The sequence below is a fragment of the Semicossyphus pulcher genome, unplaced genomic scaffold (genome assembly GCF_022749685.1).
Source record: "Semicossyphus pulcher isolate SPU_LCO1_2020_fin unplaced genomic scaffold, fSemPul1.0.p SCAF_13, whole genome shotgun sequence".
Classification (NCBI taxonomy): domain Eukaryota; kingdom Metazoa; phylum Chordata; class Actinopteri; order Labriformes; family Labridae; genus Semicossyphus; species Semicossyphus pulcher.
The window spans coordinates 16,700,774-16,712,869 of NW_027211637.1; the positions used below are offsets into that span (position 1 = coordinate 16,700,774).

At 42.0% G+C, this 12,096-nt stretch overlaps 1 protein-coding gene across 1 annotated transcript in view; it reads right to left on the reverse strand.

Annotated features, from left to right (window-relative positions):
- LOC138589241 (low-density lipoprotein receptor-related protein 1-like) overlaps nucleotides 1-12,096 on the reverse strand; it is an 82,417-nt gene that overhangs the window by 49,880 nt on the left and 20,441 nt on the right. The window contains exons 3-4 of the mRNA XM_069659440.1: nucleotides 6,402-6,539; nucleotides 106-225 (exon numbers count right to left, since the gene is read on the reverse strand). Of these exons, the coding sequence (XP_069515541.1) occupies nucleotides 106-225; nucleotides 6,402-6,539 (258 nt within the window). The remainder of the gene's footprint in view (nucleotides 1-105; nucleotides 226-6,401; nucleotides 6,540-12,096) is intronic.

Below are 12,096 nucleotides of genomic sequence, written 5' to 3' on the forward strand. Positions count from 1 at the left end.
AGCTGCCCCGAGCAAATACCAGATGGAAAAGAAGAAATTCTGAGGTGAGATCAGGTTATTTTATCTATTTTACTTTGGCTCAGCTAAAATAAATCAGCCACTCACCTTTACATGTCTTTCCATCTGCAGCAACCTCGTAGCCGCTGCGACAGTAGCACTTAGGCCCATCGTGAGTCACAGCACATTGAAACTGGCACCCATGGGAGGCACAGCCTGGTGCCTGTTCTGAAGCAGAGAGAGACAGAGAGACACATTAAATACTGTTGAAGGGAAAGAAAGGGAGCAGCATACATGTCAGTCGCTTTTCAGAGGCGAAATGAAACCTGTTTAAGTAATTGCCTCCTTGACCAGGTTTGTCTGTGGATCAGCTTTCCAATTGTCATCTTAATCCCAGGGCAATCTTCACAGAACCACACCGTCAAATCCCATCACATCTCCACAGGGAGATCAGATAGGATTGTGTGTGAGAGTGTCGGGGTTGAACGCACGTGCATGCATGTGTATTCTTCTGTGCATGTGACAGATGTTGTGATTTGAATGTGCACGGGTAAGAGGGCCTCTTCTCTCCCGCCTACAGAGGGAACTCAAGGACACATCCTTTTGGCAGGAAATGAAAGAGGGGCATCCACACACCCCTCATCATCATGCCATCTATAGGGTGTCTGTGTGCATGCAGATGAGCGTGTCTAGGCTAGAGGATAAATGGGGTAAGGTGTCGGTCATAGATTAAAGTAAAGATGTGTCAGATAGTGGCACATCTCTGATATTACAAAACAAATGGTGTGACAGTTTGAATTTGCTTTAAACCTCTAATATAGTTACACTCTTGAACTCTGATGAAATATAAGAGTGCCGAGAACAGGCCTGTGATGCACGCTGGGTGGGTCCTGCACCAGAGTTCAATAAACCAGTGGTCAACTCAAGGATGAGCTGTATTCTCTTTGTTACTCCTTCTATGTCAAAAACACACAAGTTAGGAGCTTCTTCATCTCTGCAAGCTTTTCTCCCTGAGCAAAAAATATGACAAGGGCTTATTCTCATGCCAGAGTTACACATGGTAACAAACCACTGGCTGGCAGCCCCCTTGAAGCTGGAGCTCAGCAGCCACAGCGATACTCTGTAAAAGCCCTCCGATAGCCTACCAACACACACCCCATGCTGGTCTAAAGTGCTCCACTTGTTGAGAAACTCTCCCATTTAATCATTAACCGAGTGTAAACACAGATATAACAAAACTGTAAACAAGGAAAAGAGAAAATAGGCTTCACCTCAGCGTCCAATTAAAAAACACAGTGGTCGTGGACACATTATGCTTACAGTAACTAGTGATAGCATGGCTGTGAAGAGCAGAGATTGGACCAGTGAAGGGTCCTTATTATATAAAGCCTGTGGCACTCTGGGCTACAATGACCCTTTTGTTGTGGCTCTGCTGAAAGGAAGAGTCCCCCAGCAAACACTGTGGCCCATATCGAATCCATTCACCGAGCCTCACACTGCGAGAGACCACAGGCAGATAGAGAGCCAAATACACACAAAATGCACCTCTGTGCAGGGTCATTTGTTCCATTTAGTGTTAAACTATGGGTGGGCCTTATGGACAAAATTAATATTGTTACAGCATTATTTGAAAATCAATCTGTGATGATACAAAGTTTTCAAATGAACTCATAATTTGACAGATTTTTATCATTTCGTAAGACGTGGACTATAATGCATGAGATGGTTAAACTGTTAATATTAATTAAGAGATAAATACATGGAAAAGAAAAGATTGCTTAGGGACTACTTTTTTTTGAAGACGCAGTTTCAAGAATTTACAGACAAATTTACAAATTCATTGACAGAAATGATAGATGAACACAATTAGAAAACCACGGGCGGTTGTGATTACTAATATTAAAGTACAACCTTTTATGTTGATTCATGTTTAGACTAGACGAGGATTTCCCCTTTGATGAGTCAGAAAAAAAGCTTCTGGAATGTGAATCAAATTCGTCCGCTTGTTTTAACCTAAGAGCATTTCTGGTGTACAACATCAAGGAAAGTAAAGGAGAGGAAAGAAGTAAGGAATGAAAACTCAAAGAGAAAACAACAGGCGAACAGAATCACGAAGAGCAAAGAAAAAAGAAGAAAGAGAGGGGAGGACAGGAAGGCAGGGCAGACAGAGATGGAAATGAGTGCACAAAGGGCTTAAGGATATGCAGCGCTAAGAAAGTTCTAGCTCTGAGTAAACAAGCAACAGCAGCGTGTCAGACGTTTGACCGGGGGTTAACGAACGGAGCAAACAAATCACACAGTGACACGCTGGAGGCCTTCGGTCCTAAACAAGCATGGAACAAGCATTGATCCTGTTGCTGCATGGATGGCAACCCTCAATTTCACTCATGTATAGCGCTTTAAATTCAAATAGAAGCAGGGAGGGGCCCACCAGACTAATGTGTTGTGCATAATTTAAAAGAAATCAATGACTCAGGACAACTGATGGAAATATGAGGCATGTATGAGCATGATTTCCAGATGCACTACACCTGCTGATATATGTATTTGGAACTAGTTAGACCTTATGGACGGCAAAAATAGGGGGAAATCAGCTAAAGAGTGACAGGAAATATGGGAAGAAGAGAGTGGGGGATGATATGCTATGTTATTGATGGGGAAAAAAACATGGAAAGGAGACAGAAAGAAAATAAGAAGAAATGCTACTCTTGGAGTCCACGGTCTGCCCTAGAGGATATTCATGAAAGTAGATGGTTAAATCAGTTAACCAAAAAAATGTCCTTAATTTCATAAATCTCCCACCTTAAAAAGATCAGCTCATCTCTACATCAACTGGTTTAAGAAAGGAATCTCTTTCCTTAGTAGAAAATCTAAAATAAACTAAGCCTCCCTCCATCACTAAACTGAGTGTCTATAATTAAAACCAATCACTAAGTTTACCAAACGGGATATTCAAGTGGCATTTTAAAAGGGAGGCAATTTCCGAGGACATTCCTACCTGTGTGCTCTCATTGTCTGGAAACATGTTTGCACATGCCCCTGTCCTCTACCTGCAGCCGACAGAAGCCTGCCATTTCCCGACATGGTTTATCAAATTACATGATGCATACTTCTACAAACAGACTGACCACTTTGCATGGATACACATACTTTTCACATTTGAAATGTGCATTCTAGCATTGTGCATAATAGTATGAAGAATTTGGACAAATCATTATTGTCCTAAACTTTGAGAACTAACTAAATCAGGCACTAAATTTAGTCTTAAAGGAGGTAATATTGTGTCTATTAATATATACGGTTATGCACAGAAATAGGTGTAGAAATTAAGGCTCACCAATTGTAGGTATAAACGTTTTTTTTTACTAGCAATGTTTGGAGCTACTTCATCAAAAGGGGCAAAGTAGCCACATGCAAACACGAGCGGGGCAACAGATTGAGTAATGAGCAAACAGTAGTTATCGTAGTCCCAAACAGTGGCAGCAAGCAGCTCCACATGCTCAAACCTTCCACAAATACTCAAACACAAAGTTCAAATACACAAAGTACACGTGCTGTAGTACACACGTTTCCCAAATACAAGTCAGTCAAACGTGTCTAAGAAGATCAATACTTAGATTCTCTTCAATCTGCAGCCCAGTGTGAGTTCAGAAATACACAACAGTTTAACAACCCTGTAGTGTCTCTAAATGCAGTGCTGGGAAAAGACAATAAAAGCAATAAAACAGGTCTTGTCATGCAAGACGGCTCTTACTGCAGCCAATAAACTGATTTAGGTCAAGACCCACTCATGAATAGAGATGAAAATGTGGCCTCAAGTAGCCTACGAGCAATTCCACATTTAGTGGGACATGAAGGACAATGAAAGCCCACTGCATGCAGAAACAATAGCACTACAATAATCAGTGAGGAGAAGGGTAAAGGAGTTCTGCTGTGACCCCATTTTCTTTTTCCTATCAATCAGTCACTTCTGAGGTAGAGAGGCCCCATCACCCACACAATGACAGAAAAGGGACAAATGCAGACTACAGATTCATGTGTAGAGCCAACTTTCCCCCGTATGACAGAATAACAACATAACTGCCCATTGTCTGTAGAGGCTACTTTTAGTTAAAAGACCTTTTAAAAGTAGGCCTTGAACTGTGATTTGACCAAAGGATGGCAAAGATCTGAAGCAAACTGGAGGCTTAATGGTCATTGGTTTGGTTCACTAACAGTTGCCTTTTACATGCTCTCTAGGAAGACAGGAAGGGCCAATTTCTCTTATACATATGAAAATATAAGTCCCTCTACTGCTGATTAGAGGTGTCTTCAGGTGTTACTGCACCCTCAAATTCTGCTCTGCCTCACAGCTTATTTACAGTTTGTCTTTAAGCACCTGAGACTTAGTTCAAAACTGAAAAAAAAAAAAAGAACACAACTATCATCAGATTCTGACTGTTGAATTCTGACTTCATTCTTTCTAATCAGAGCCCAGAGGTCCACACACAAAATTACTAAAGATTTTTTTTTTTGCCCTAAATTAGACAGGACACTAAGGGGCCCTAAGTCAGAGTCCCTGTAAGAAACGTCCCCCCTTTAAGCCTACTTTCTTCTGATTGGCCAGCTCTCTGAAGCCTACTGAGGCTGCGCTTTGTGACGTCACAAAGTGAAGAAAAAGCTGTGTGAAACCTGGCGTTCACAGCGGCCTGCAGACTGAGCTGAGAAGCCTGGGGAGTACTTTCATACATACTTTCTCCTACAGATTTGAAACCCATTTTTAGTATGGACAACATTGCAACATTAGATATATGTCTTAAAATGTGAAAAAGCATAATGCCCCCTCTTTGAATAATGACCTGCCATGCTTCATCTCCTTTCTGACCTCTCTAGACGCCAGCTTTGCCAGAGTGACTTGGACACACTGAGGGACAAAGTGTGCTTTCAGACATGAGCGCCCAGGTAAACTTGCACAACCCAGCAGTTTATACAAGCAAACACAAGGATGCTTGTGAAAGGCCAGGCCTTTCCCTGAAAACTGGGGAGCTCACAAACAGCAGTGCCAAAAGCTCTGGACACACTGCTGGTGTGTGTTTGTGTGAGTGGGGGGTAATGGGTGTGTTTGGGTCTGAGTGAGTGTTGATGTTTTTTGTGCATGTTTAAGTACAAGCATGCATTACAAGCCCATAAGCATGCGGGTCTGTGTATTAGTGTGTGTTACAGAGGACAGCTGGACTTGTGTCCTCGGGGACAGGCAGTGCATGTTGTGATTGGATGACATCATCGCTGTGTTGTGTAAAGGCTTGTCTAGCAGTGATGACCGGTGTGTGGGACACTAACACTCTCACCCACTCCGTACAAACTGTCCACTTCATCAGCCCAACTGTGCTCTTGTTCTTCTGGATAAAGCTTATCATACTTTAATGCTCTGACTAATTCACTACAACTTTATTATGTCATAACCAACTGCATTCAAAAGAAGTATTCACTCAGCCTTTATCTATAGAGGCCGCTCTGATAAGCAAACAACTCTCTTTACCCTCACGGAAAAGATTCGAATATAAGAGCAAAACTGGAATTAAACAACAAACAAATCACCTGATATAAAGAAAAGTAGGGCAAACATTAAAATTTAAACCTAAGTAAACTTAAATGACCCAAATCAACAGAAGCTTGGCTGGTAATTATCTGAAGTGATAAGGTGATCAGAGATAACCGACATTGTTTGAGAGCTTGGCAGACCAATCCTCGTTCCGGGAATTTGGGCGTCTGTAACTTAGCACATGCATCTACACTACAACAAGCTGAATAGAGGGAGGGAGAGACAATCACAGAGGTATGGATGACAGAAATGACAAATAATGTATCCCAACACAACTCATTGCAGTTCTAAACAAGCAGAGCTTAAGACTGATATCTGAGGACTGCCTCGCTGAGTACTGAGACAATCCTCTGTAGGCTGTCAGCGCTTGCTTGTATTTGTCTGATGCAACAAAAGCCGACACTATGGATCCAATATGTCCCATCCCTCATCCTGCTGTTGTTTCTAATTAATAGTAGAGGATTTGATGGGATTCTTCTTCAGCTGCATCCGGGCTGAATGCTCATCACTCCCACAGGGATTGAGGGAAACAGCCTCACAGCTGAACTGATTGGTAAATTAATGACTACTTTTTCCCAAGGAAGGGGAATTCTATTGTAATTGCATAAGCCGGAGCAGGCCAGCTCATTAAAGGGCCAAATAGAGGAGATTATTGCATAGAGATTACAGTTTCAGATGGGAAAACAGGGAGATGCAAGCAAAGAGAAGCTGGCTGGTCATTTGCGATATGAGATACAGAATATAATGCAACTATATATCATAAGTGTGCAGAAAATTTAAGCTAGCTGATGTGTGCATGCTTCTGTGTGTTTTTTTTTATTACCTCTGCAGTGAGGACCCTCATCCCAGCCATCGGAGCAGTCGGGGACTCCATCACACAGCTTGCTCATATGGATACACACATCCAGGTCCAGGCACCCGTGTTCGTTTACAGGACACTGGTTCACCCTGTTGTGTGAGCCTGGAAAACAGCGAAACACATGTAAGGAATCACCGCAGAACAAAGCAAGATATCAAGAGGGGAGAAAACAAAAACCAGACGGAAAATGTACGTTTGTTTTATTGATAAAAAAAGAAAAAGAACAGATATAAGAGCATCAGAAACAAGCTACATCGTTGCTGCTTTTTTACCTTTCTATCATCTCTTAGTGAGTGTTAATATAATCCTTCACATCCATCCCTCTAACTATGTGCCACTTTATGACTTTATTCATTGTGTCAAGATAAGTGATAAACCAAAGTGATCATTGTGCGTATCATGCAAACATTTTATTATATGTAGGCATTTGGCACGCTATTCCCTTTCTTAAGTACATACTGATGCAGGACCTGCCATCCTAATATACAGCATGGGTGTGGTGACCCTAATTCAAAGCCAACTCTGGCAACATAGAGGGGTTTTTTTGGCCTTTTTTATGCCTTTATTCAGGGAGAGGACAGTGGATAGTATCGGAAACAGGGCAAGAGAGAGTGGGGATGACATGCGGCAGAGGGTTCGTGGGTGGGAGTCGAACCTGGGGCCGGGTCATCGGGGGGCTCTGTATGCTGGACGCACCATTTAACCGATGAGCTAAACTGGTGGCACTCATGACAGATGAGACTGTAGCGTCAAACTCTTGAGTGTTTCACTTCTCTTCCTTGAGTTTCAATTAGTTTAGGTCGCTTCGAACATCACAGACAAAACACCAAGCTATGCTTACCATATATCATAATGCCTGAATATTGTAAACCCAAGGTACATTTTCAGCCAGTTACACAAAGAGCCCATTAATAATATGCACTTTTTTTACCCTTATATTTATTCCAGCAGGCTCCTCTGTATCGTCATGAGAGCATGTAAATCTAGTTTAGTCACAGTGGAACAACAGATCAAATCCTGCACTGAAACATAAAATCAGAGACCCTGTGAGATCAAAAGGATCTGTCAAACTTTGAAGAACATGAGAAACTGAAAGTCTCTCCGACAGAGCACATGAAACATACATGCACACGTTTCTGTGCACCCTGCATGTGTTCAGTATGGCAACCTAATGAAATATGATCTGCAGATGTCATCATTTGGGCGGGTAGATTTGAACATTGCAAAAGTAAACTCTGGGGTGTGGAGGGCAAAGGAAAGAACGTGATGTCCTCTGGTTCAGAAACAGAAGAGATCCGTTTTTTTCTACACCAGCGTCAGACCAGAACACAGAATACACGCAGTCTCTTCCCCTCACTCTCTCCCACTCTTCTCTCTATCTCTCCTATCAGCCCACACTGCAGAGCAAACAGTTTGCTTTGGCTGTTTTTCTTCTTCCTCCTCCTCCTCCTCCTCCTCCTCTCCCTCTCTTCTCTCTCTCTCTCTAACATCTGCTGACCCATTTTAGAAAAACACTAGAAGCAGAGAAAATAAAGTTCACCTCCTTCACAGGAAACAATCTGACGAGTTCTGCGGGTTATGCGCGGTGCTCGGAGAGGCTTTGAAAGGAAGACGATTGAATATGCGCAGCCTGAGCTGCAAACCTGTGTCAGACGCCTCCTTCAGAATCTGACACAAGCAGTGTTCAGTGTCTGATTATCTTTGATCTTATTCTAACAAGTATTGCTATTAAAAGACTAAAAATGTTCATGTGCATAGAGACTTATGAGAGAGAACATTTGCCTGCATGTCGGCTTTCCCTGAGGAGAACCACAAGCTTTTCCTCCGAGTCCTCTGTATCCATCCAAGCGATTAAAAACCACACACAGATCATGAAAAATAACTTGGTTAAAACAAGTACATTAAACTGACAAGAGCTTCCATAATGGTCCTACCACAGCAGCCTGAGCGGAAAATGAGCCACATTCGAACTGAGAATTAGCTTCTAATACATCTGGCTTAGGGAGAAGGAGAGCAGCTCTCTCATCTGGGGGACGCTAGCATATTAGCAGCCCTCCTACAGCCTCCGCCTCTAAGCCAGCCTGATTTACATTCAATAAACCGGCAACCTGGGGATTTCAACATAAACTGCAGTACAAGGAAGAATTGACGTGCACACAGGAAATGAAACCCCAGAGATTCGTTATTAGTCAACAGTTTTCTGGGAATAATAGACAAGTGAAAGTGAAAGTCATCTGAACGATATTGTGTCATGGGGCCTACAAACTGCGGCCCCAAAAGACGACAACGTAAACTCTACTTCCCATCAATAACACGCGTCCTTTCCACTGACCAGGCAGCAACAGAATAAGGTTTTGAAATTACTCTGACAACGGCGAGCAATGCACAACAGCCGGAAATAATTGTTCGAGTTCCACAACGCGGTCATTTCTTGGCAGGAGCTGAATAGGGACCAGCAGCAGAAAACTAGATAGAAAAAACAATATGGAGGATTAAATAACTTTGCAGGAGGGACAATGGAGATGAACCCTGTACTCCCTGCTCCAGTTTGGGAGGTTGTTGGCAGTGTATTACAATAAGCTCCCCTCACACTGGCAGCAGCCATTTCCTGCATCATCTGTCAGTGGAAGCAGAGCATTACTGTGCAAATCTAAAGGGAACAAATGGAGCACAAATTCTACAGTCTTTTTCTCTTTTCATTTGCAAATGTACACGCAAAAGCTGAACACATTCACATCTTCTAAATATTGTAAGACTGTTCTGTAGCTGCTGGTTCGCTGTGGGCGATTTTGTAATTTTGCCATGCCGGGATTAAGATCTGTGGGTGCTGTAGTTGACAGCACTCTGGGCTTGTTTAAACATATTACATGATTAATTCTTTTGCTATCTTTTGAAAGAAATAAGTCCATCTCTTGGAAGACAGCTTTTCAAAATTATCCCACAAGACATTATTTTACGTTTTTGAAAGTCGTACTCTCTGTGATACAGTGACCACCTGTCTTCTTTAAGCTGCCAGTTTTATGTTTTGTTCCTTTTAGGGCCTGTGTCCACGAACAGCGCCCTCAGTGTCAGCGTTTTTTTGTCTTGGCACTTACAACGCTCTCAGTTGAAAATAGTTCAACTTTTGAAACTCCTCCGCGCTCGTCAATGTCACTTCTCCCTCACCGACCAATCAAAATCTAGAAGGGGCGGGACTTCAGATATTAACTTTGTCAACAACAATGGCGGAGGAGAAGCTGATCATTTTGTTTTTCCAAGGCTACAATGCCCAGATGTAGAGCTGCTGCTAATGCCACGACAAGATTCCTTTTCAATGTTTTTATGTCTACTTAGTAAAATTTCCTTGAATAAAATAGATTATTAAGATTATTAAGTATATACCCCTTTCCCACCTAAATTTAGCGTGCTGACGCTGGTTTTTCAGACCCCGGAAGACCCACTTATGCCGATTGTCTCTGTTCCCATTGCCAGTGAAGTATATTCCTGGCTGTCTCTTTTCTGCTGAGTCACCGTCTGACAGCACAAACGCGCCGGAGACCGGGTTAGTAAACAGTGAAGATGTTACGTTGGTTAGGTCTTTATTGTATCTATTACTCATTCAGTCTATTTATCAAACTCGGCGCCGACAAATTTGGAACGATGTTTGAGCGCTGCTTGGATGGAGATGGCCGGAATTTGTAGCTGAGATGACAAGGAGTCGCAGAAGTTACCAACAGAGGATAGCATCACGCCGGAAAGGGGGCGGAGATTATTGTGTACACACAGGTTGTGTGTTCCCATCAATGCCGATCAGAGCCGAGGTGATAATTACCCGGGTCTACTGCAGAGTCATTTGACCAGGGTCTAACGCAAAAAAGCCAGGTGTCAGCAGGTTTTTTGAGCAGTGGGAAAGCGGCTATCCAGAGCAATCTAAAACAAACTTAACGATCACAACCGAGGGAAGCGGAAGTGCTGCCAGACAACTTTCGTAACCTAGCGACAGTAAGCAGCATCAGTGGACACAGGCCGTTAAAAAATGTTTTTGCTTTTCACAGACAAACTTAAGTTGCCTTTTAAATGTGTCTAAGGAAAGTTTTCTCTCAAACATGGACAGGAACAGTCCTAGATGTAGCATATTCTTATTTAGATGATTTCCATGAAGGCCAAAGAGAAGCCCATTCAGATAAGCACTTCATGACAGGAGCAAAAGAAATGGAGAGGGGGTCGTTTTTTATTCTTCAGCCCAAACTTGCATTGGTGTCACAAACAAGGAATCCTGGACTCTTTCTCTCCATGTCCTGATATCAATAGGGGTTTTTGAATCTGGCATGTGACACCTTTGACTGTCAAAACTGGAGATTTATTTAACGCAACAGTACGTAACATAATGAATTAAGTCTGCTGTGCCTTTTTTAATACTGAAACATAATTTCATTGGGTTCTGCAGGCAAAACTAATAACTAGTTACAGCTCCATGAACACAGAATCACCCCAGAAGCAATTAGCTGTAAAAACTTTATGAATTTCATATTCCTGTCCAAAAACTCTCTGCCCCCAGAGTCTGAGGAGTACAAGAGATGAAATAACTGGGTTTCTATTCATGTTGAGGGAGTATAAAGTGCATACTTACATATGCTCAGTTGAACTAGTTAGGAAGCACTAATCCAAATACTTTCGAAACATAAACTATTCTAGATCAAGCACTAGTTCTGTTAATTTACACCCTGAAATCAGCACTCCGTGTGTTAACAGTTAAAACAGGCAACACTTGCATCAGAGCGTCCAGTTTTGAGCTTATTTTATTCTCATTTAACATTATTCTATAGTATATAATTTATGTGCCAGTGTTGTTATGCAGGTTACACATGATTATATTTCAAAATAAAGGTAACACTTGAACTGGAAAAACACTTATTCCCATCGTACTAATTGAACTTTCTAACTGTTTTTTCATGCCTAAGCTTTTGCAAACGGATTTGTAAAAATACACGTCTCTTGTAATTTAAAGATCTGGAAAGAACCTTACATGCTTTTACTATTACACTTAAGGCAAAGCAAAAGCATTGGGATAAGCTGTACTGAGGCAAAAGATCCTCTTTGCTCTCGACATACAAAATAACTGCGAGGATTTGCACGAGAAAAATAAGATAAGATCTGTCACCCTGTGGCTTACATTTCCTACCGCGCTTGTATTACGTTTGCTGTTCATTTTTCAAACGCTCTGCAACTCCGTTTCGATAAAACATGGATAAGATTATTAAATGATAATCATCTCCATCTGTAAAAGAACCAAAACATGGAAATATAAAACCAGTTCAGTTTATTTTGCAGGGGACTTTCTCTCAATTCAGCACAGCAACTGAATTCTCTCTCACTCCACAGCACCACACAGAGAAGTGAACACATGCTAAATAAACCATTTAATACTTTGGGAACTTTACAGGATAACATAATCTAGAATGCTGCGTCGATGACAAGAGGTTTGCCGTGAAGTATCATAAGTGGGTGCTATAGGATTTGCTTTAGGAGTGAAAAGACGATAATTATCATGAAGCGATTATAACAATTACTCAACATGCTGCTGCAGTGGGATAGAACAGACACTCCAGTGAGACTGTCAGCCTTGGAAACAAAGTGAGAACAGTGCAAGAAGCTTGGCAGTGCAGCGGATAACAGACAA